Source organism: Anabrus simplex, chromosome 14 (assembly GCF_040414725.1).
Source record: "Anabrus simplex isolate iqAnaSimp1 chromosome 14, ASM4041472v1, whole genome shotgun sequence".
Taxonomy (NCBI): Eukaryota; Metazoa; Arthropoda; class Insecta; order Orthoptera; family Tettigoniidae; genus Anabrus; species Anabrus simplex.
The window spans coordinates 95,793,673-95,820,254 of record NC_090278.1 but is presented as its reverse complement, the minus strand read 5'-3'; the positions used below and the strand labels follow the sequence as shown (position 1 = coordinate 95,820,254).

Below are 26,582 nucleotides of genomic sequence, written 5' to 3'. Positions count from 1 at the left end.
ATATGGATGTTTCAGCATGGATCGACACCTGGTACCTCAGTTACCGCTTGAGCTATTGATCTGTAAATGTAATCATTTAATGAACTCCATATGCACTGTTTCAACAATAAATCTTGAGTGAATTGGAAAACTCTAAGAGGGTGCACTATTTTTTTCTTAGGGAAAATAGTGAAATTAAAATTATTATTTTCTTGGATGCTGGAATCTATCGTAAAGTAATTGTTGGTTCTTTTATGATTCATTAAAAAGGAAGGTGTAATAAAAATTAGTTATTATTGACCGTATCTACATAAGTGGTGACCCTGATGTGAGAACGGGGACTGATAAACCAGACATTTGGTTTTGTCAAGCCAAAGCTCAGTTTAAGATCGCTGGAATAACTACCGAGTCATCAAGATTTAATTATCTACTTCCTCAGCTGGAACCAAAATTCGTGTTCACATGTTTCTGACATTGTAAGGGAGTAGAAATTAACAAAATCTAACTTGAAATGAGTGTCACTGGAGAGATGTGTTCATAGCAATGTCCAAAAACACACCATCCCACCCACTGAAATACGTTTACTTTTATAACCTAATGAAGAGTATTATACGCCATTTTCACTGCTGAACTAGCTACTCACATCCCTCTTGGCCAACGTAAATTGCAATGTGACATCATTCCTGTTGCTCATGGTAATGAAATTCCGTTACCAACCCAGGCAGAAGAAAAGCACAAGTAAATGGAACATGTGAAGGAAACAATGTAGAATAAAGGACAGGAATAATGTGATATTTAACATTATAGAATGCACTATACAGGCATTCCACTGTAATGGGTGTTACAGTAGAACAGTTAAAAAAGAATAATTTGGAGAACAAAATAACAATTGATCAAAACCCCATCAATTGCAAAAGATAGCTCTTACTTTTGCGTGTACTATGGGCTATTATTTTCTGAAATAAAACTTTTCCCAGTATTTTAAATATTAAAGAAAACATACTGTAATGGTTGTTACAGGAATGCAACCCCACCTGTTGAGGTAGATGGTGAAAATCAATAAACTCTGTGAGATGACAGCTAATAGAAACTTGCTAAGTTTATTGCAGACCAAAGAAACTCTAGAAAAACTAAACATGTAATTTAAAAGAAAGGACAGTTACCGTTTTTCTTGTTATTTCACTATTTTGAATGTAACAGGTGTTACAGGAATTGTAACGGGTGTTGCACAGTTGACAGAAAACATTATAACTGGTCAAATGGATTTTGAATTTGCGGTCTGATAACTTATGAGTGATAACTATGTACACCCACAGTAGGCATCATTTTCTGCACTTAGGTTATTCATTCGTATACTTACCGTATTTTTTAAAATTATGTTATTCTGCATCAAAATAGACCTCTGTAGAAATGAGAGAAATTAACACCCTAGTCGCTTGCTGACACACATTTATGTTTCTCTGTGGGTGGGGGCGGTAGAATAACACCCACGGTATCCTCTGCCTGTTGTAAGAGGTGACTAAAAGGGGTCCCAGGGGATTTCAACTTCAGATAGTGGGTTGGTGACCACAGGCTCCTCAGCTGAGTCCTGGCATTATTTCTCCTTGACTGTGCCAGACTTCTCACTTTCATATATCGTATCCGACTCCCCTGGTCAACTCTTGTTCTTTACCTACTCCGACGGTACTGGAGCATTCAAGGCCTACGGAGTCTTTCATTTTCACGCCCTTTGTGGCCCGTGTCTTTGTTTTGCAGATACCTTCATTTTTCAAAGTGTCGGATCCCTTCCATCTTATCTCTCCGATTAGTATTATATAGAGGATGGACTTCCTCTTAGAACAATAATCACTACCACCACCGCACATTTTTACGGAATGGAGAAGGCGCGTGGTTGGTAACTTGCATAATCGGCACAATCATCATCTGCCTACCTGTAGGCCTGCGACACGTTGCTCGCCGCACAATGCACGGACAACGCTCTCGAGATCTCTCAAAATTTCTTGCGAAGAGCAGTGCTTGTGCTAATCTTGAGATCCCGGCTCAGACTGCCCCACGGACTCTTACTTTTGGAGCATGGATCACCGACTATGGGGCCCTTGGATTGCTTCCACATACTAGTATCAGGCTCCTCACTCCCATCTATGCTATCCCAACTCTTGTTCTTTTTGAACCGCTACGATACTAGGTTTACGAGGCCGAGGGAGTCATTTTCACGCCCTTCAAGGCCTTTGTCTTTCTTTGCTTCATTTTTCAAAGTGTGGCACCCCTTCCAGTTTTCCCCTGATCATTGTTATATAGAGGATGGTTGCCCAGTTGTAGTTCCTCTTAAAACAATAATCACCACCACCAGCACCACCCTCTCTGAAGCAAACCCCCTGTTGAGGGATGTATTCACTGTGCTGGTTCGTAGTGTATTAAGACATAACACAAATCAACAGCATATTACTCGAAGATGCCGTCAACCCACAAAGCAGAGACCACAAAAAACTTGTCTGTAGTAATGTACTTGTATGCAAATGACATAGTTGTAGCCTCCATTGTGTCAATGTTTACAACAAAAAAAACGAGTCTGCCAGAAAAACGCATACAATCCTTACAAAACAAGAATGATTTATTTATTTTCATTATTTATTTGAAATATTGATCACACATTTAGCACTCTCTTCAGGTAGGCATATGGTTACATTAGATGATCAAAATGTTCACACAGCAACTACGTCGGTCAACATTGCAATAAGGAACGCTGCAGATGCTGCTATAATCTCCTGGCGAAGGGTCTCCAGTGTGTGCAGCTTATGCCGATAGACTTGATCTTTCACAGTTCCCCACAAGTTAAAGTCCACAGGGGTAAGATCTGGCGAACGTGGTGGGAACTCAATGGGCCCTCCCAGGAAAGTTCAAGCTGCTACATGGTAGTGTAATGGCACCCCATCTCATCAGCTCCATAAAGTGTGTGTGCAGCTCATAAAATTAATGTGCGTAATATTTCCAAGTACACTTTTGCAGTGACAGTACCTTCACAGAAAATGGTCCTGCTAAACCCGTAGATGACAATCCACACCAGACATTAACCACTGGTAGACTGACCGCCTTGTCCACATGAACATGCGGATTTTCCAGGGCCCAGTATATACAGTTATGTCGATTCACTGGTCCATTAAGTTTAAAATGGCCCTCATCAGTCCACACTACCTTCGTCACAAAGAGTCATCTTGACTTTGCATTTGTTGATACGGTTCGCAAAATTGCAGCCTATGATCAGGATAGTTATCATAAAGCGCATATAATTCTGGCATGTAAATTTTCCACTTAGTGGCTTTCCAGCACAAGAGCCAACAAACCAGCACTGGTAGCTGTACACGCTCGTCCCCATCTTCCATTGTGAATATCATAAATCGTTCCATGCGTCTCACACTTAACAGTAATGTGTGTAATTGTTAAGCATGTTGGAGGTTCTGGTCCAAACTCCCTCCACCAATGACGCTGCACTCCAGCGGCATTATACAATCTGGTAAACCACTTCAGAATGCATTTTCGCTGCTCGAAGGTCAAGCATGGTCCAGCTATCTTGTTTTTCTACTGTCATGATGCAAGTACAGACATCTGTTGGGCGAAAGACCATACTACAACATACAGCTACTTCAAAACAGTTGACAATCTCAGTATCCCAATGCAGTCTGGCAAGGAGTGTACAGATTTTTCTGGCAGACTTTGTACAGTGCGTTGGTAAGAATAATAAAACAGATTTCGTTAAAGTTATTCTGATATGCGGACAGTCGCATTTCTAATCACTGGAGCAGAAAGGCTAGTCTAGAATCATGGACAGGAAAAGAAAAATGTTGAACAACTCCTCACGACTTGAGAATATATATATTTATATAATAGTTATACACAAATATAACATCACAATATTTATAACAACACTAAATAAAGACATCCATGTCTGAAGGCTGCTACAGATCCACTCCACTCAATACGCCTTCCTGAGAAAATTTCATTCAGTCAACTGATCCTCGAAGTTAATGCTCAAGGGATTTTTAATGTTTCAAACTCCAGACTGTAGCAGACTCATCATGGATATGAGACACCACCTCAAAGTCACCTTACATCTACAATACTTTCTTATACCCTGTGAGTTTATGACAGTGGTAAGTATCGCACATTCACACGCACCACTTCCTGCGACCTTCGGAAGTCCAGCCACTTTCGACTACATGAACCTTGCAGTAGGTTGCCGCTATGCCTGCAGAAACAGCCGTCCCGATAACATGTATCCCGCAAGTCATGCTACGTACAGCACTCTTGTCCATACTCGCTCTTTCACATCATAAATGTGAATAACAGTGGCTCTAATTAGAAAAACTAATCACAACACATTCAAAGCCAACAAAATCAGTGCCTAAACGCAAATTCTGCAACAAATTGGAAGAATAGTTATTTCACATTCCCAAAGGAGACTATTGAAAATTATGTTTGACCTTTTGTAAATTTAAGACAATTGAAAGTGGAAATAATATCGGTGCAAAAAAAGGTACTTTTTTGTTGGTGTTCGTACTAACCATTTTTCAGTTGCTAAGCCTCTCCTTATTTGTCTGAGCGGCTGTTGTTACAAATGAATTATGTTAAGTCGAAATACAGATCCTGTTCAACTGTCAAACGCTGTTCGTGCATTAATTGAAATAAACCCATATTTTACAGAAATAATTGCGTATGTATTGTAATTCATTTGTTTAGAGTAGTCTAAAGAACTTGTGGCATTTGCTGGCTTATCAAGTGCTCTGGAGTTTGTTGATCACGCTGTACTCATTCCAGGCATTCCTGCAGGCACAGGCGGACATAGATACACAAACTGCCCGTATCTCGACACTGCCGAACAGCACCAAGCAAAGACATCAATCTCGAAGCAAGGCAGGAGGAGATGTTTAGTCTTCAAGCCTTTGCCCTCATTGGTGCAGCTCGCAGTGCCTGTACGTAATTCCTAAACCTCTACTGGGGAGTTTTGTGGGCTTCACGAGCAAGTTTCAATTTCAGCCCTATGGAAGTGAATCCCACACAAGGAAGAACACAACAGCAGACTTACATCCACGTTTTCAAGTCACGCCAGAATTTCAAACAAACCTACCATTGTTGCAGCCTCGGCTACATTTTATTGCACTCTTTCTGAACATCTCGAGGAGCTCTGAGATTCTCACTTTCAGAACTTCTTCAACAATTACAGGGCGGAAGAGAACTCTACAAACTTCCAGAGGTTGTTTAGGGTCTACCTTTGTGTCTGTTAACACCAAATTTTTGTTTCTCTGCTGAATATGTTTACCTGACACAGCACAATTTTGCCACAGTTCACAATCACTCCACTCTACCACAACAAACAAAACCATTACCCTTCTGAGACAATCAGTGTAATGATACTATACTCAACATACAGTACACACGTCTCCATTACCAACGCCTCCCAGTGGTCAGTCTACAAGACACCTAAAGGTCCCAGGCTTGCTTAAAACGGTCTGAACGTGCTCAGATTTCTGTGAAGTAGGATGCTGCCCTACAAAACTCTAGTCCTATCTGCCCAAGCACACGGAGGCCACAACTCTGAATAGGTGCGAGATGCCCTCTCCTATTCAAACCCGACTCTGAACATAGCCCATCGTTCACAAACCAGGATGAGACAAGGGTCGCCCTCACCATCTGCATCCATAAGAGTTTTGTCTGTACATTACTCGGAATTTAAAAAGAATGATATTTCTGTATTGATCCGTCTACAGGAAGAAGGAAATGCCCTTTTTACTTTTCTGTCGTCTGTACGTATAAAAGTGTATCACAAGAAAATAGCTGAAGGGAATTTAATGAAAATCAGTATGTAAAGTCGGGGAATAAGGCACTACAGTCTAGGCTATAAATAATTATATTCACGGCAGGTGAAATGGTAGTTATGGGGAAGGCCTAAAATTGAATTCTCAAATATCTGTCTAATTTTTGGTCCTACCAATACATAATACATAACTAACCAAACCAAAAACCAAAACCCCACAGCACTTAACGCCCTTAAAAGGGCCTTGGCCTGCCCAGCGTCCGCTGCTCAGCCCGAGGGCCTGCAGATTACGAGGGGTCGTGTGATCAGCACGACGCATCCTCTCGGTCATTATTCTGGGCTTTTGAGACCGCTATCTCACCGTCAGAGAGCTCCTCAATTCTAATCACGTAGGCTGAGTGGACCTCAAAACCAGCCCTCAGGTCGAAAGAAAAATCTCTGACCTGGCCAGGAATCGAACCCGGGGACTCCGGGTGAGAGGCAGGCACGCTACCTCTACACCACAGGGCCGTACCATACTGATTGTCATAACAGAATTCATGAATTTAAACTTTTGTTGCTTAGTCCATATCAATGAGCATTGCTAACATGGAAATATTGTTTGTGTGGTCATCGGTCCGTATTGACAAGGAAAACTGTAAAGATGATAAGAAATTAGAAAAAAAGATTAAGGAACGATTGCTTGAAGAATAAGACAAGAGGGAGTCGTGAAAGAAGGAAGGGCTCCCTCTAGTATCACAGAGTGGGGAAGGCCTACAATATCAAAAGCTCACAAAACTGATCAACAATAACATTACACTGACTATACTATTATCCCGTCAACGATACTAACAGCTAGCAAGCCATATTTACAAGTAGTTCAATTCAAAAAATCAAGACAAATTCCGCGTAAACAAACACAAAGGTTTAAAAACATAAAAAATACAATTACTAACTAGTGAGTTGCCAGCAATCCTGGCTTACCCATTCTGAAGTACCTGGCTAACGTCCCTGAACAACCTCTGAAATTCACCTCCACCCTGTGTAAATAAATGCTCCACTGTCTTAAGTAGACGGGGAATCTGACCTCTCTCTCTCATCCAATGAACACTTTGAAAAAGGCACTTTCACAATATTTTGGAAAGCTAATGTCCGATGAGTTGCAGGAGAACAGAAATCTCTATCCTAGCAGAGTAATATAAGGAGGACATTTACTACATAGAACACAATATTATATACAGTACATCTAGCAGGGCACGGCAACATGTCCGACTCACCTGTGTCAACAAATTAAAACTTTTTGATAGACAAAAAATATTGCCTTGTATTATCAAACGTGTGCACTTATTTGAAATGTGGTTTGCCGAATGTTGCTTTAACAAGTTATTCTTGCAAACAAACAAATGTCTTATGCCTTTTTGTGTTGATAATTCTTTGATGATCTGGTTTAGCAAATTGATCCCACAGTATTTTTTGCAATCTGCTAAGGATGTAACAGACATTTTGTAAAATGGCCACTTTATGAACTAAGTAAAACACTCTTAGCCCAAGCACTTTCCTTGGCAGAAGCTGAAAACAGCAGAACTCACAATTCTCTGGAAGTTAAGTAACACTTTAACCCTTTCCCACAGACTATCTTTGACTCACTGTCTGGTGAAACCTAGAGTAATAATTTGCTTGTCATATATAGTTGTGACGTACATTCACTAACTAATTTTTTCTGCAAAAACCACTTAAGATATCAGTTTCAAATTTTGCAACAAGGGAAAATACACTATTCTTATTCTAAAACGATAGTCAGATCACCTAATTACACGCAGGAAACCCCCTCCGCTCCCCAATTCGGAACAATACATCAATAAGCATCCAGCATGGTGCAAGTTAATGTTAAATTGCTTGTTCTTAAAGTCAGTCTGAATTGCTCGACCCGATGGGGCTCTTATTTTCTTGCTAATGCAAAGAACGTCCCCCAATTTATTTCATTTATTTTATTTCATTTTCGGGATCCGTCGGATGAAGATATTTAGACAGAAAATCACACTGCCTCTCGGACATACAATTTATTTTATTTTAATTTTTTAGCCAACATAGGATACTTAGTCAGGTTTATGGAGATTTTTCTTCTTTTTGTCAGCCCAATACTGTTTCATCCTTTCTGAATGTAATTTTCTTTCTGCTTCTGGAATCACTCTTCCTATTCTCTGCTTGTTGATTTTTGTCTGTAGTCTAGTGTGTTTATCTTTCAATATTGGTTTTGTATTCTAAATCTTTCATTGTAATATGCAACTCTCTCATGTCTTCTTTAAGTTCTGTGATCCGTCTAATATTATTCTTACTCTTCCATAATTTTTTCTATTATTTTTCTGGTGACCATATTAGATGGCCTAAGAATGACATTCGTTTCTTTTTCATTGTGCTAGTCACAGGTTCTATTTCTTTATAAACTGTCTCTTTGGAGGACATACAAATTATAAACTATTCTTCACTGAACGCGATTGGAAGATAAATTGACATTAGTTGGAATATTATGCAGTTATGTAGAGGCCCAAACTCCGAAACAGAATTAACTGGGAGGATTAAAACTGATAATTATTTTTTGCCCAAATAGACCTAATATTTTAACAGGGGACGGTACCTGAATGAGCATTTCCTGTCCTGTGCAATATGCTGTATTTCGATTTTATTCAGATTTTTTTTTTTCGGCTTCCCACACCATATTTATTATTATACCTACAACTTCAAACTCATTATCATTGCATTCGTCTACATATGAATTGAATTTGTAACTAATATCCTCTTCACTTGACTGATTATGTGCAGCCATTCAGTCAGCTGTCTGTTCTATCTAAGAAAACGTATAACAAAACAAGTTATTTTAGCATTCTGTGCATGTCAGTTGTATCTAGAATGCATAAGGAATTCTCTGGTTCCAAGAAGTTATATGTTTAGCAGACAGATGGCAGAGGAAGTTGGTTTGAAAGTCTAGTACACTCTACTATGGAAGCTGCGGGAAAGAGTTAAAGATGTGCACAAGAACTACAACCTACAACCTCGCGTCACCTCAACTGAACACCTGGTTACATCGTAGAACTGGACGTTCGATCTTGCCACAAACAGTGGCAGTCAAATAAAATGATCATCAAAGAAAGACACAAAACAGCCTTGCTAGAGCAAATTGCACACACAGTAGGATTGAGACCCCTTAAGAAGAATGAATAGTCCCTGCTCAAAGACATCCAGCTCGACAGTTTATCAACTTTGTTCTTGAAAAACTGAACAAAGGGAATGAACACAAGTTCAGAAACAGAGTTTCAATTTCCTTGGACGACTTCCTTCAAATATTGGTTGTCCTGGAAACACCTACAATATTATTGTTATTTTGCTTTTAATGATTTGGCACAACAGCCCACACAGGGGCTGCGGCCTGCGAAGATGACTGCTGTCCAGACAGAAAACCTGCCATGTGCTCGGCAAGACATCGTGTGCTGTCTCTCATCAGAAAGCTCCTCAGTTGCCCTGACGAAGCTGAGTGAACCCTGTTCCACAACTAAAATCCCTGGACTGACCGGCAATAGAATCCAGGGTTTCTAGGCAACACTACCCCTACACCATGGGCCTGGCTATCTAGTTTTTAATACTAACATTAGTAATATCATTTGGTTTTACATCAAATTTTGTCCCTCAGGAATTCTTAGTCCAGAATATTTCCTTTATGGTGCTGCGGATACGAGATCAACTCGTTTGAGATATGACGCTGCAGAACTCTTGCGACGGCATTTCATTCCAGTGAGTCCTTCCTCCAGGAAAGGAGCATCCAGGATTAGGCTATCTGCAGTTCTAATTCTGTGAGACATGGAGAAAGTAGCCTTGAAAAACAAGGAATCTTAGGAAGTGTCCCTGGGCCACAGCATACCCCACATAAGAAATCCTTTTGGCAGAAGACTGCGAACAATGGAACCTTATCCTCAGGGTTGAGGGAACAACAAGAATAGACGAGTTCTGCCCAAATACAGTTCCATCAGACTTGGCTAGACTTGAGGTCAGTATCTAAACCACTCTAGTCTCGTTATAAGACAACTGACTGCTGATCTTAATTGTTGAGAGGGTCAATCATCGATGCGTCAGTCTTCCCAATTTTTTAAAGCCCAGATTCCTAACATTTCAGGTGTTTCAAGACGTTATCTGTGGAAGAAAGTGATGACAGCATGTGGACAGACATGTTACCGTCGTTTGATATAAATAACAACTTAAATACAGTGAGATCTGGTCTTAGACTAAGACCTCCAAGCTCTCGTGAGAGTTGGCGCGAATGGCTTTCTTCTTGTTGCTGCCGGTGACAGAGATCTGAGCGATGGGCTGCTTGCAGTCCTGGGCACCGCGGCGGCTGCGGTCTCTGGGAGGCATGCGCAGCCGCAGGTAGATCCAGAAGTCCCGACGGTTAGCCTCCGACTGGCCGGACCATTCCACGGGTGCAGACAGACCACAGAGCAACGAAGGCAAGGTGCATCCGCTCTCGCCCTTCACAAACTCGTTCTTTGGCAGGGACTGAAACACACAAGTAGACAAACGAAGTCATACACGGTGACCCAGATAATATTTGACTGATGTGGGAATGACCCTCATTAACAAAAATCTTAGGAAGGAGACCGGGTAAATGCTGGATAAACACAGTGCAATAGGATGTGGAGGGGAGAGGTCTCGAATGGTAAGATGTCCTGGAACAGAAGTTGTTTGCAAACCAGGAGAGCGCCAGCGCTTGTACACCACACCCAGGAAACTGGAGTTAGAAAATGATGATGATGAATGTTGTATTCTTCATCAGGATTTTTAATGAAACCTTAGGTACTATTAACATATTTTATTTTAACGTACAACAACTCAGAAACAAGAAGCATCTGCTTAGCTTTCTTAGCCATTCGACAATGTATGCTATTATCTCTCTGGAGCAGAGAGCATGAACATAGACTGCTGCCTCAGATCTGTTGGCAATAATTTTAACTACTTTTAATCATGTCATGGAGTAGAGGGATCATAGATTTTAGTGTCAAAGTATTCTTTTTAAATTGTAGGTCTTTGTAGGCATGGAAACTTCGTATATACACGAGTGTTCTTACATGCCGAGAATCACTGTACAAGATGAAGCGCCCATGGCAATGTGCCCTATGCTACGACAAAGTATTTCAACATTTACATGCAGATTCATTGCCTGATGTGCTACATGGGTAATAGGTTTCTTAGCTGACAGCCAAGAGTAGGCGACGGCTAGGAGAATTCTCGCTTTTATGCACCTCGTATTTCCTTGATTACTGATGAAATTATGGGTGAGATTATGAGTTCCAAATGGTGTAGTCATGGAAGATAAATTATTGCTGCATCTTTCTTTACAAGTATGAAGGATGAGTTCTCCACCTAATCAATACTTTATTTTACATAGTGTCAATGATATACATAAAAACAGTACCGGTTTCGACCCGTAAACAGGTCATCTTCAGCTGTTAGAAAACTAATAGATTATAGTATTGCATCTTTCTTTCTTTAAAACTTCCTGATTTAACAAAACAATGTCGGATATATAGAGCTATTCCCTGGAGCTCCAGTGCAGATGTCAACATGGCGCGGCATATTCAGTTGCGGATGGATACTGATAATTGTGATTAATTATGTACAGATCGGTTATAATAGGTACAGAGTGACAGTGAATTAGATATTTCTACTGATTAACAGCTAACACTAAACGGGGAGTAGCTGTACAGAGAAATCCTTGCATACTTTAAAACAATGAGTACACTAATGGCACTAACACGGCATTCCTACTACAATGTGCTTAGAAAGACTATTGAATGGAGTCACAAACCGTATTGCTTTGAAAAGAATCACAACGTACAGACTACGAAGCAACCTGGTCGATATCTTGAATACATTTTGAGTTACAGCATTTTGACTGCAGCAGTGCAATTTCTTTCTTGAAGGATAGAACCTGTCTGGTCTACATGGGATAGCAGCCTCCGTTCGGGGCCCGTTGTCAATATGTTAAGATTAAATAATGTGGTTGTTTGCTGCACACACCAGTACCACTTGCACAGCGGCCATCGCTATGGGGATCAAATGTGTATTATCTTGTTATCTCACAGCTAGAACCGGTCTGGCAATTTTACAATTATGAATAATAGCCATTTCCAGCACTCAAATTATGATAGCTTCGTAACACAAGAAATATGGCAATGGGTCACCTAGACTCAACATCCCCCTGTGGGTGGCGACAGTAGAATAACACCCACAGTATCACCTGTCTCTCGTCAGAGGCGACTAAAAGGGGCCCCAGGGACTCTGAACTTGGGAGCATGGGTTGGCGACAATAGGGCCCTTAGCCGAGTCCTGGCATTGCTTCTGCTTACTTGTGCCAGGCTCCGCCACTGTCATCTATTCTGTCCGACCTCCCGCGGTCAACTCTTGTTCTTTTCCGACCCCGACGATATTCGAGCATTCGAGGCCTAAGGAGTCTTTCATTTTCAAGCCCTTCGTGGTTCTCGTCTTTCTCTGGCCGATACCTTCATTTTACGAAGTGTCAAATCCCTTCTATTTTTCCCTCCGATTAGTGTTACATAGAGGATGGTTGCCTAATTTTATTTCCTCTTAAAACAATAATCACCACCAACACTAGACCCAACATCGGACATTTCTGTTTTTACATCCTCAACCAGCCTAGTACCTTCCTGGCAACCCCCTCTGTACACAGAACAGTTTGTGCGCATACCCTGAGCAGTGGGCCACACTGACCCCTTGCCACTAGTATCCGCTGTCCGTACATTCCATTTATTTGTACATTTGTACAGAAAGGAAGAGGCTCGCCAGCAGTACGCAGGAAATTGGAACTGTAAAATGATGATGATGATGATGATGATGATGATTGTGTCTTATCAACATGAAAAAAAAAGGAGGAAATAATAAACTTTTGGAGCAGCATAATTTGACAACTGTTGCAACTCGTCATCTGCAACTCTTATCCGAGTAAACCTATTCTTCAACAGTTTACGTTTTCACACTCAAAATGCTTTGTGAATATGTTTCATTTTACTCAGTAGCCCAATCTTGGCATGAAACATACGTCCAGACAAATCACATGGCATGGCTGAGCTCGTCATTTAGCCTTTTCATGTCTATGCCGCTTGTCTTCAAACACCGTAACCAATGTAGAAACTGTGTGGTTGATTGAGTCTTTATTCCAACTCTTTCATAGTACGCTTTAGTTTATCTTCGAAACGCCTCATGAAGTCTTGTGCCGGAGCAGAGTCGACGAGAAGCCTGGTATCATTCTTGTGACGGACATGCTCTATCCAACGGCCAATGATGGTGGCTTCAATGCTTATGGCATGTGCTTTCTCAAGAACTGCAAGGTTGGTGTGATGTTAAAGATGGATGTTAAGTTTTGCAGATGGAAGCGCTCTAGCTTTTTGATGTCCCGGCAATAGAGGGTCCAAGTTTTACAACCGTAAAGCACTGTTGATATGACATCCATTGTAACGTCCTTATTCATGAAGACATGATGGGATACACTTGTAGATGCTGAGTGGGCAGCACCAATTCTCCTATCCACATCTCATGAGCAGTTAGCATTACTTGCTCAACCAATATCCGCAATGGAGATAATGAAACTGGGAGCTTCGACCCAGGTGCAGGTTGTGGAAGTACTTAGGTTTTCTGCTGCAACTAACAGGACAAATAAAAGAGCAACAAACAACTTTTGTAAGAAGCAAATGACAAGAAGAATGGTCAAAACTGTTTGGTTTCAGAAAGAACAGATGTACTGTTGTGTCCTATAATCTTAGGAAAGAGAAAGTGGTTGTGTTGGTGTCACAACTTGAAAGCCATTGACAGTGACACAAACAGAAATGATCATGTTTTACCATGAAACCAAGGGCAGGGTAGACGAGATGAGCTCCTCATACAAATGGTACGCAAAACGAAGAGCTAGCCACTGTTAGCTGTGACCAACGCTCATGTAGTTTTTCTCTGTAATGATATGTATGCTGTATAAATCACCAATAAAAGAATGCAACTGTACAGCAAAAAGTGGTGAAGTATGCACACATTTTCATGCTATTAAGCACTTGTATGAAATGCAAACGTAGCATTGCTTTACTAGATTTGCGCGATTCACAGAAACTAAATCATGATGATGAATGAACAACTGAATGAAAAAGCACAAAGAAGAATCACACTACTTACAGGTGCGGCTGTTCTACTAGTACAAACAATCCGTGCAGAGTTTGTGAGACACATCAATCTACGAGTATGCACCCATCTCCTAGATAAGACACTGTGTATTAATAAACATAATAAATCAGTTAAAGTTTTTATGAACACCGAGTAAAAAACACAAACGTGAAGAAACCCACTAAATACACATTCCTCATTCATGTTACACTGCACACCCTACGTTTGCTCTGCAGTACACTACAACAGTCTTCTCCAAGTTTTCGGTTATAATCTGTGGCGTTAAAATTAGCGTTAATGTGGAGAATGATCTCTCTACATCTACAGATGTGACAAAACAGTACTCGCATTCGGGAGCGAGTGTAGGTGTTGAAACATTTTGGTAGATCCACATTATCAGTACCAGCCAAATATTTATAGCGATCATGATGTCGTAACCCGGATTTTGTTTAAGGACGTCACGATATTTTGATTTACACATAGTCCGAGGTTTCCTGAGATACTCTCCAATTCACGGTTCACGTTCTCCATAATGTCCAGCGAATCACCAAGATTTAATCCGTGTGTTTCTAGATTCTTGGCTGATTCTGGTATGGTTTGGAAGTGTGTCTTGATAAGGGCCAGTTCCATCCGAACTGTTTCACTGCCGAAAGTGTTCACGGCATTAATTACTTAATATTTTGTTGACAGCTTGTAAAATACATTAAAATATACATGATAAAAGTCTACAACTTGTGCAAATAAATCTCAGATTTGAAATGTATGCACTTATCTCAAATATATGCAAATATGCAAGTGTATGCAGTATTAAACTTTATAATTTGTCCAATTTCACCTTCCTTGTCAGTTTTGGAAGTCTACATTAGCACATAAATCCATTGTCTAGTAATGACAAACGTTCCTGAAGTTGTTAGGGCAGTAAGTGGTTGTGCATCACATGAGGAACTCGCACAAAGGCAAGAAGGTCATCAAAAAGGGAAGAGAGGTGAGTTTTGTCCCAGCAACAAGGACATATCACCCGTCCAGTTTGTGACAAGTTTGCTAAAAACATGGGAAAGTTGTTGTTCTAGAGATTTCATTGAGATTTTAATTAGAGAACGTTTGTAAATGTGCACCAACGTGTATAAACATCTTGAGTTTTAAAAGTATCCACATTCAGAATTTTGGGTCACAAAACAAGAAAGTAAGTCTCCTCCAACTAGGGTGCAAGAAGTTACCTGCAGAGCAACGCAGACCAAGGCAGGGTGCAAGCCGTGGAGCACGCTGAGAACTTCGTGCAGGCAGGTACTGGTCCACTTGTTACCGAGCAGGGCAGGAGACAACACGACCACGAGGCGACGACTGTTCTCTGCAGCTCCAGCTAGCTCCAAGTTCCCTGCAACATCAAGTTGCAACTATAAAAACAAGCATTCTGTGAACTCTGAACCAGCTTTCTGGGCACAGCTTTGAGGATGAACCTTTATTTACCACCATAATTACTTCATTACAACTTACAAATTTCATTTTTAGTTCCATACAGACATTAATAATATTTATACAAAATTCTTATCATCTATCCAATAGCTGATTGAGGCTATGGACGTAAACACTTTCAATACAGCCACCTGAAGAGCTTGCCACTGCTAGGACCCAGCCATTTTTAAAAATCTACCTAACTGACATTAGTGCACATTACAGAAATCATTATTGAAAAAAATATTTACAAAAGATATAACATAGTTTTCCTCACAGTTTTTATTTACACCCGTCTGTATGTCAAATGAATGACAGAAAGGATAATTGGTTGTTATCCCTGTCCAGATTACTGTTCACCCTTCCAGCACTTTAACTGCACACGCAATCTCACTCACTTCCACTATCTAAAGCTATCAGATCATCACATATCGCCACTGTCAAAATATGACATTTCTTCCGGAGTTACGCTTATTACTATAGCTTTGTCTACTGCACAAGCACCGTTACTTGCAATTTGAGAATCACCAAAATAAGCTTTTAAACAAGGAGTAAAAGAACGCACGGGGGGGTTCCAGTGTCGAGAAAAGAGGACACTGGAGACATCTACCGGAAGAAAGAGAAACTTCTAGGTAGAGCTCTTGCGATCTCTAAAAACACAGGCATATCTGAGTACGCTACACTGAACGAGCGCTAAACAAGTTTACTCCTCTACGGGAGCGAAGGTATTAAATAGCTGTGTTAAAACAAGAACATGTTTCAGCCCCAATTAGAGCCATCTTCAGCTAGAATTCTAAAAATTATTGACCACATGGTTCTTGGTTTAACTGTTGTAAAAGATCTTCATTGGACCGACTCTTGTTATGAAAGAGGTGGCTAAGCAAGTTTGTAGTAGGTGGTGTGAATAGCTGCCACCCTCGGAGGCCCAGGTTCGATTCCCAGCTCGGCCACGAAATTTGAAAAGTGGTACGAGGGCTGGATCAGGGTCCACTCAGCCTCAGGAGGTCAACTGAGATGAGAGGGATTCTATTCCCACCTCTGCTATCCTCGAAGTGGTTTTCTGTGGTCTCCCACTTCTACTCCAGCAAATGCCAGGATGGTACCTAACTTAAGACCATGGCCACTTCCTTTCCTCTTCCTTGTCTATCCCTTCGAAACTTCCCTTTCCCCCAGGGTTCCTGTTCAGCATACCCAGTGAGGCCGCTTGGGTAAGGTACTGGTCCCCCTTCCCACTTGTATCCCCCAACCCGATGTCTCATGCTCCAGGATACTGCCCTTGAGATGACAAAGGTGGGATCCAAGGGAGAAAATAAGCTGGAGGGTAAAGGGATTAAGAAAGAAAGAACAAGCCGACTTGTACTGTCAAGCTTCCTTTAACAAAGGGTTTGTATAGATATGAGTCTGATGTAGCGGCTCAATAGCGCGACTCTTCTTGACAGGTAGAGTAAAACCCCTCACTTTGGACATCCCTCTATCCTGGACACCCCTTTTGGTTGAGCATATATTGAAGGCTTTATTTAATTCCCTTATATTTACATGTTAAAAATCCTGTGTACATTCGACAGCCTCAACTCTGGACATTGGACAAGCTCAAAACTATTTTGTTTTGTGTTTTGTAATGGTTTAGTGCAAGCAATTTTGACACTGTTACTGGAAATGCTACCTGACCAAGAGCAAGAGAGTCTTCCTGTAATTTGGCTGATAACTGTAACATTGCAATCGAATTTACATGAAGTGTGACGGTCCTCAACGCTATTTGCTAGATCCATGGTGCTTTGATGGACGTGTCTAAAGAAACAATTGTGAAATGTGTTAATTGAGATATCTCTCTGAAGTCTTTTGTGGTAAATTGCGAGACGGTGTTTTAGTGATTTTGATAATATGTTGGGAAGTCGATGATGATATTGCTGGAACAAGTGATGGATTGCTACGAGAAATAATTTCTTCAAAAGAAGAAGCAGGAGATGAGGAAAAAGAATAAGAAAAACTGTTTGTCCCCAAGGAGCCACCTACTCATCAAAAAGCTGTGCAGTGTATTCACGAGTTGGAAAATTATGTGTGTGTATAACCAACCAGAAATTACTGAAAACTCTATTTGATGATGATGATGCTTGTGGTTTAGAGGGGCTTAACATCGAGGTCATCAGCCCTAATGGTATGAAATGTGACAAAATGTTATGACCATTTAAAATCTAGAATCTTCCACTGACCAGATTCAAAAACATGAGGGCGAAGAATGAATGGATGGATATGAAGTTAAAACAATCAGTGGATCCGACCCGCAATGCCCGACATTCCCAGAAACTAGCGTTAAATAATAGTATTACTGACCAAGGGATTGCGTCTAAAGCATAATACTGAATCGATGATGCTTGTAGTCGAAACGGGTCCAAAATCCAGGTCATCTACCCCTCAAAATGGTACTTATCGCTACGAAAATAGAATCATGCTATTTGTCATGTTGCGGTACTAATTAAAAGTAGCGTAGACTCGCAGTATTCTACACATTATGGTACTACTCACAGGTAATGGAATTCGCACATGTAACACAGACCTATGATGTTTCACACACTGCGGCGCTATTTACAGGCAACGCAAACCCATGGTGTTCCTCATATAGTGGGTACTAAGCATAGGCAAGGCAGGACCATGGTGTCGCTAATCCCATGGTGTTGCGGATAAAGGGGTATGAATCACAGGTACTGTAGAAGGTGGCAACGTACTCTATTGCTACTAATCACAAACCTATTTGGTACCTAACATAGTGGTACTACATGCAAGTAAAAGTGACCCATGGTGGTGTTCCCCGCGTGGTGGTAAATATCACAAGCAGTTTCATGGTTCTAATAAAATCATCCCTTGGTCGCCCCTTTTAATCGCCTCTTATGACAGGCAGGGGATACTGTGGGTGTATTCTTAGTCTGTGTCCCCCACCCACAGGGGTGTTGTGTGTTTTGTCCGCGAGAGGTATTTTATTTCCCTCAAATCCGCCGGCAAGCCGGTTAGGACCCCCCCCCCCCCCTAATCAGCCAACTGGGACGCGCCACGTGGGAGTATCGCCTCTCCCCCTGCTACGCGAAAACTCTATTCGAATTATGTAGGAAAATTGAATTAGAATGAACACGTGCAAAAGCCGGAAAGTAATAGAAATATATTTATTTAAAGTTAATTACAGGTAGGACCAGAGGTCCCTTTGGCTGTAACTAACTGCCACTTCAACTTAAATGTATCAATTAATATATGAAATGTAATACAAAGAATACATAAAGTGTAAGATACATTTTCCTACCGAGGATAAAAAATAAGATTAAAAACTAAATATCTGGAAGATTACAACATTACTTTTACCATTTCATAAAGATAGACTATACTAACAAGGAAGAGAAGACATAAGAGAAACCTGAGAATTTTATTGCAAAGGATGAATTAAGAATAAAACTGAGCATCTAAAATGTACCTAGGAGATTATGATATTTTTTACTATTTAATTAAATTGGTGAAAATTCACTTATTACATGGCATAATAAGTGGAAAGGTGGCAGAATTTAAGACATTTCTTCTGACAGTCTTGCGACTGATTTTTCGCAAAGCAGTAAAGAGGATAACTACAGTACAGTACAATATGCTAAATAAAACATAAGACAATGCTGTAGTGTTGTTCTTTTTCTGTTTCTTTTTAACTTTTAGTAGACATGACAGTCAGTTTACTGTTGTTTTATGTACATACAGTATACTCATCCTGTAGACTGGACACCCCACAACTTAGAGGGGTTTCACTGTGGAAACAGAACTAAAAAGAGAAAGAAGTGAAGAGTGCGAATGCACAATACTGTGCCCTCTGTCGAGTGGAGTGGTCCTCTGGGTGCGAATTTGCCCTTGTTGTGTGTGACTGGGAATTCATGTTTATTAATTCATCGGATAAGATGCCTGTTTTTCTGTTGTTTCATTCAAGTTGTGTGGGATTATAATCCTTTGGCCAAGATGTGCAAATTTTTTTAGGATATTCAGGAACATTTGTTTTACAGTCATGTAGGTGATTTTCATTAAAGAGCTCATAATGACGTGAAGATGTAACAGTCGATTGAGTACGAGTTTGAAGGAGTGTCCACAGACTGTTAAAAACTCCTTACTTGGAAAATAATCAAAGGTTGGCTGCAACTCGTTTACCAATCCTTTCCATTGAAGATGCAAGACTAAGAAAGCAAATTCAGTACACTGCTATTCAAGAGGCTATAAAGAACAGTGATCTTATTTACTGTATATGTTCAAGAAATTAATTATTTAACAAATAGTTATAGTGCATAAGAGGGTAATTATGTGACCCGTTTTAGTAGTATTGCAATTACTAGCAAACTCATGCATTTTACGTGGGTCATCGGTGACCCCAGAGTGTGGTTTGTGACAGGTTGTTGTTCTATCCTTAAAACCTTTCAGAGGTTGGAAAAGAACAGTGATGTTATTGTAATGGCAGGAGAAGACTTACAAATGGCGCGGTTGTCGTGAGGCGGCAGACAGCGCGCGATGCAGGTGTAGTTGTATCTGTTCTCCAGAGTGGGCAGCAGCACCCCCAGCACAAACTCTGCGTCGTGCTCCTCATAGCACAGCAGAGCGTCATACTGTTTGCCATCTGAAACAACACACAAATAAATGTAGTCAATTGAGCAAACCTACAACGTTTTTGAGAGTAGATAATTATTTTACTCCAAGTATATTTTTATTCCATTTTCGAAGACTCCCTCGACAGAACCGTGATACATCAAGTAAAGTTTCAAACTCGTCACATCTTCTGCAACGGGATGTATTAGGGCTCCTTCCAGGGAGAGATCAAATATAATTTTAGTGTGCAATAGATCAGAATGGACAAATTACCTGAAGGAGGAAATAGATCAAAAATCCAGTAAATCTCAGTTATCAGTTTTAAGAATATATAGAGATTTCCAGATGCAAGTTTAAACTTTTTGATGCTAGTGTACAAGGTTTTAATGATAGAATTAACTAAATGAAAAACAAAACCACAATGTTGCACATCGATTACGGAACAGCACAAGAAACTGAGCGAATTGAAGTGAATATGCTGACCAGCAAAAATCTGCTCCTGCTCTCAGCAGGGAGGTCGTACAACTCACCGTTGTGATCCGGACGGCAGAGGGAGTCTCGACAGAAGAGCCTCAACTGCAGTCCAAATTGCAGGTACAAGACAATCAGCAGGAGAGGAATCAGCAGAGCTATACAGACGAGCTTGAGCGTGCGTCGTGCTGTTGTCCGAGCTGGCTCTGTCTGGAGCAGCACCTCTGAAACAAGCAAGTACTTTGTGTAATAAATGTGAACACTGGCAAGACTTATGATTAAAGACAGGATTTCCATATGCAAATGCATGTTTTTATACAAACTGGTGACGCTTCTCGAACTTGGCAAACACATGACTTATTGAGTCCAAATACCACACTTTTTACATCCAGGTTTGGCCCTTTGGGGAGTAAATTCACGTACAATGTATATTTAAAAGATTATAGATGTAATAACGCACATTTAGACTTTTATATTGCTCGTTATATCCTTATTTTCTGGCCTTATATCATGTTAACTTGCATAATAGTGCTTTTTATCATTACTATTGTGCAGAATCACAATATTTCCACGTTAGTATATATTGAGAGAGAGGAATACTATCCGATAACTACAGTTGTACCCTTGCATTTTTCCAACCCCCAAGTTCCACTCATCACAAGCCTGAGGCAAAATATATAGAAATAAAAGAAAGCTGAAGCAGCCTGCAGTTTACTTTGTGTTGCTATGAAACATCCTTGTGTCCAAGTGCCTTAGGAGAAAGGACGGACGTTCATAATAAAGATACAAGTTAGTTAAAAAGAAAGCCATACTTTCCCATGTTGACTTAAGTTAAAAACGTAACTTTAAGGTTTTCAGTCTGTCAAAAACACATAATATTCCTGTAAAAGAATACTCGCTATTAAACAAAGCATGTCATGTTTCGTTCTACAAGAACATCCTCAGATTTCATCAAATCACTTTAAATCTTGCATAAACGTGTCAATGATTGAGAGTTGGTGATAATATGTACAAGTATTAACAAACAATGTTTGTACAGTCCAACCTGCTCTAACGGACACTTCAGCGGACATCTCCTTCTACAGAGATTTTTCCATGGAACCGATTTTATTTTATATAAGACACATGTAAAACAAACCTCATTTATGCAGACACCTCAAATGCCGGACAGCGGACGTCGCCATTAGTCTCATATACTTGTCTTAAGCGGACATTTTACACGTTCCGAGACACTTCCTTTACAAAGAGCTATGTCATCCTGTCTGTACTATTTCGTGTTCAAGAAAAAAGAAGAAACATACATAGGAATGCTGTAGTACCTGTACAGAACTTTCCAGACCGTTTGTTAAGGTTGTCTTTATCTTCTAATTAGTGTACATTCTGAGGATTCTAGTTGCCTGCGAATGTGCGAATGACCGTTTACTCACAACTTATCAAGGGATTTTCCAACCCAGCCTGCATAATTTTATTCTTAACTCAGATTGTCGCTGATAAGGTCGAGGTCAGGTAGTTCAGTTAAACTTGACAAGGAAGAGACTTTCATGTGCTGATGTCGAGACAGAAATACCGTAGCATTTAAATCGTCCAGTAAACATGAGTAGGAGGGACATTGCAGTATATGAGTGGTTCCGATGTGTTGGAGCAAAGAAACTGAGTGAGTGGGTCAATGTTACAAGAAAAAGCACGAGAAATCTGAAAGATGAGGTGAACTGAATAAGGAACTTGTGTGTTACGCTGCATCGTTATTCCCTTTTCGAGAATATTGCAGGAGAAATTTGCCAAATTTGTAGACCCAGCTGAATGATTAGTTCCTGAAGCTGTAATGAATGTAAAGGCTCTAAAATCATCTGTAACATTTGGTTAGAAATTATTTAGAATAATCGAAATAAAGATGTATGCTTATATTTGACGGGATGATTTTGCCATTAAAATGTTTGATTAATGTTTTACAATCTTGTTCTTGCGGACACCTCTCATAACAGACATTTTTCCGTGAAACCAACGGTGTCAGCAGAAGGGAGGTTTAACTGTATTAGATATTATTGCCATTTATCAGCATATTTTTTGTTTTAATTCCATTCAGTCTGTTGACATCATTCTTGAACCAACAGTACAATTCTTCCTTGCTTACAGAACAGTCTCAACGAACTTAGTGTTTAGCTGAAGTCAGTGCTCCAGTAACACTTCCTTTGTTAGTGCTTTTCTGTATGTTTGGGTCAATTTCTGTATTTCACATAACTAATTACTTCCAGTATGCCTGTGTCATTTAGCCTAGTACACAATCTCCTATCCGTGTATTAATCAATCAAGTTTCAACAAATTGTGTTCAATCCTTTTCATGTGGAAATTAAAAAAAATGGAAGTCAAGCTATTCAATAATCCCAGAGCAGGGCGAACATTGGAAATGTACATGTTCCAATCTTACAGGTAGGGACTGAAGTAATTAGTTATGTGAAATATGCGAATTAACCCAAACGTACAGAAAAGCACAAACAAAGGAACCTGATCCTGTAATAATTAAGAGAGGGTTCCGCAAGGCACTATTACTGGACCTTTATGTATTATATATATGAGTCTTCTTCTTAATGTGCTATCTTCTAGCGAAGGTTGGTGGTCAACATGGCGATCTTGAATTTGGAACAGAGCAATCGTGTCCAACCCATACCAGTCTACGAGGTTCTTCATCCATAGAGTCCGTCATCCACCAGGACTCCTACGTCCTTCTATTCTTCCTTGTATAACAAGCTGCAGGATTCTATACTTATCATTCCGCATTATATGGCCAGAGTATTCCAGCTTCCAGCTTTTAATGGTCAGCATGACTTCAATCTTCTTTCCAAGTCGATCCAACACCTCGGAATTCCGGATTCTGTCTCTCCACGAAATGCGAAGCATCCGTCTGTATATCCACACTTCGAATGCTTCCAGTCTTTTACAGAGGGCTTGAGTAAGTGGCCAGCCTTCCATTCCATAAAGTAATGTGGGAAAGACGTAGGCAAGGACCAGACGGAGCCTTAGGTTTAGTTGTAGGTTGCGGTTGTTGAGCAGTTTCATCTGCATGAAGATGCTTCTCGCATGTTCAGTGTGGACCCATATTTCTTGGCTGCAGTCCCATTTCTGGTTGAGGTAACATTCCAGATACTGGTATCCGTGAACCCTAGCGATGGGTTCATTGTTGAGAGTGAGCTGCAGGTGGACGTCTTGCCGTTTACTAATGGCCATGAACTGTGTTTTCTTAATGTTTATCTTCAGTCCTCTGTTGTTGCAAGCAACATTCACTTTGTCTGATAATACTTGAAGGTCTTCTGCCTTGTCTGCTAGCAATACCGTGACATCAGCATAACGGAGGTTGTTTAGACGTTTCCCGTTGATAATGATGCCTACGGTAGACGGTTCTTCCAGAGTTCTACAAGGATAGCCTCCGAGTGAATGTCGAAGAGTAGAGGCGATAATACTCTTACTTGTCAAATGCCACGGCGGATGTCTATTTCTTCTGACAGAACTCGATTCACAGATACGGCTATTTGCAGATGATGTTACACTGTATAGAGCAGTAAATGAGCTGCAGGATTGTGAGCGACTGCATGGGGACTTAATGTGAGCAGACAATGGTATGAATGAAAATGGGATGAAGTCAAGTTGAAAGTTCCAAAGAAAGCAGCTCGATTTGTTCGGGATGATTTCCGACAAAAGATAGTGTTGCAAGTGACAACTCTCATGATTGGTCTGTATTGAAACCGACTATAAGCAAAATTATTACAAAAATAATTGAGTTATTATCACAACCTATTCAATACATGCCACGTGTTCCGTGGTTGAAATTTACATAATACATTTATAAAATGAGTATCGAGAATTGATGGCATCTTGTACACATGAAAATTAAAACTCATTGGTGCTCTTCATTCTAGATTCTAAAAAAGTCCAAAGCTAAAATGGATCCTCTTCATAATAACTTGCAGACCATTGCGATAGCAACAGTCTTGAGTAAAGAGTGTACTCTTCCTTGGGTACATTTGACCCCAAATCTTCAATGTACCTGATCGTGAAACAACAGCTGAATGTTTAACAGTAAATTGGATAAGATTGAGTGTTGTTAGTAAATGTTGTAATTATATAAATATATGATCGAAGTTTTCTGTCATGTGAAGCAGTGTCAAGATTTCAAGATTGAGGCTGCTGCTTAATTGTGAAATTGTGTCCTTGGTGCTTATGAACAGTCTTGATACTCATAGTGTGTAATGTGGCATCTTTTTATAGTATAATCATAGCATATTAATTTTAAGAGGTCTTTAATGTGTAATGAACTTTCATTGTAAACCATGTGTGGATAGACAAGGTTTCACACATTTGACCTTAAGATTGCCTACACACTGATGATGCCCTAGAAGGGGCGAAACATGTCCCTCAGAAGTTTATATAGTATTATGTAAATTTCAACCACGTAATAGGTGGCATGTATTGAATAGGTGGTGATAAATATTTTTGTGATAATTTTGCTTAAAAGATAGTGTTAGTAAAATGTTGCAAAGTTTGGGCTGGGAAGACTTGGGAGTGAGGAGACAAGCTGCTTGACTATGTGGTGTTTTGAGCTGTCAGTGGAGAGCTGGTGTGGAATGATGATATTAGAGGGAAAAGCTTGAGTGGTGTTTTTAAAAGTAGAGAGACCATAATATGAAGATAAAGTTGGAATTCAAGAGGACAAATTGGGGCAAATATTAAAGTTCATTGAAAATATTTACAAAAAAGCTAGGTAAACAACTGATAGGGAATCTGCCGCCTGTGCGACCACCCTAAATGCACATCATTGATGACGATAATTTTATTCATGTAGATATTAAAATTTAGGATGTTTCGAACCACAATGTTAACACACTTATCACACTTGAGTCCGGCCCCGCGGTGTAGGGGGCATCGTGTCCGCCTGTCACCCGGCGGTCCCAGGTTTGATTCCCAACCGGGTCAGGGGTTTTTAATTGTAAATTATTAATATCCCTGGTCTGGGGACTGGGTGTTTGAGTCGTCCTAAATGTTCCTTTCCTCACATATGGTGCAAGTAGGGGCAAAAGATCTTCATAGGTCGACGCCCAGAACAAATAGCACTTAAAAACTTAAAAACACCCCTAATGTTATCCTATCGAGCTTCTTTCAGAAAATGAGACAAGCAGTACCTGTCTCTCGCAGTGACACGGTCAGGTCGAGGGGCTGCAGATCCAGGTTGGTGATGCGACACGTGTACTTGCCGAGGTCTTCACGACGAACACCGCGGATGAACAAGTGTGAGCCCAGGATCTGTTTGTTCTCCCTGAAACAAGAAACAACACAGACATTACACCTTTGATTTCAGTCAGTGATCAGGTCCCAGTCAACCTTATGAACGGAATAATAATAATAACAATGTTCTGCACATCGCACAGACATAGATAGGTGTTATGGTGAGGATGAAGTAGGAAAGAGCTAGGAGTGGGAAGGAAGCAGTCATGGCCTTAATTGAAGTACAGCCCCAGCACTTGCCCAGCATGAAAATGGAAAACCAGAAAATATCATCTTCAGGGCTGCTGACAATGGGGGTTTGAACCTACTATCTCGCAAACGCAAGCTCACAGTTGCAGGACGCCAACTCATTTTGTGAATTATTATTATTGTTATTACTATTCTGCGTTTACAGACTCATTTGACCACTTCAGTCAATCATTTTCTGGTGATCTTCGATAAGTTTTCTTTCCGAATTGCCCCGTAGCTTTTTATTAGTTATTTTCTCATCTGTAAATACCGTACACTTTTCATTGTGTCGTTTATCTATTTTCGATATAAATCTTTAACTCTTTTGATGTTTTTCATTTTCTTTGAATGTTCTGCTTTGTTTTGTAAATCATCCAGAGTTTCTAGTTGTTCTATATCCTCTCCAATATCCTTAATCCTACTTGTTGCTTCAGAATCCAGACTTTCGTATAATTTTTCGTGGTAATCTGGTTTCTGGTGTCCTCATAATGTGACTAAACAAGAGATCCTCTTCTTCAATACAGTATCTGTGATGTCTTGAGTTGTCTGTACACCACTTCATTTGGCACTATCCACTATT

At 40.3% G+C, this 26,582-nt stretch overlaps 1 protein-coding gene across 1 annotated transcript in view; it reads right to left on the bottom strand.

Moving 5' to 3' along the window:
• Window positions 1-3,830: 3,830 nt before the first annotated feature.
• LOC136885521 (X-linked interleukin-1 receptor accessory protein-like 2) overlaps window positions 3,831-26,582 on the bottom strand; it is a 148,799-nt gene continuing 126,047 nt past the window's right edge. Inside the window, exons 5-9 of the mRNA XM_067158122.2 lie at window positions 25,672-25,805; window positions 20,560-20,724; window positions 19,917-20,060; window positions 15,199-15,356; window positions 3,831-10,312 (exon numbers count right to left, since the gene is read on the bottom strand). Of these exons, the coding sequence (XP_067014223.2) occupies window positions 10,037-10,312; window positions 15,199-15,356; window positions 19,917-20,060; window positions 20,560-20,724; window positions 25,672-25,805 (877 nt within the window). The 3' untranslated portion in view covers window positions 3,831-10,036. The remainder of the gene's footprint in view (window positions 10,313-15,198; window positions 15,357-19,916; window positions 20,061-20,559; window positions 20,725-25,671; window positions 25,806-26,582) is intronic.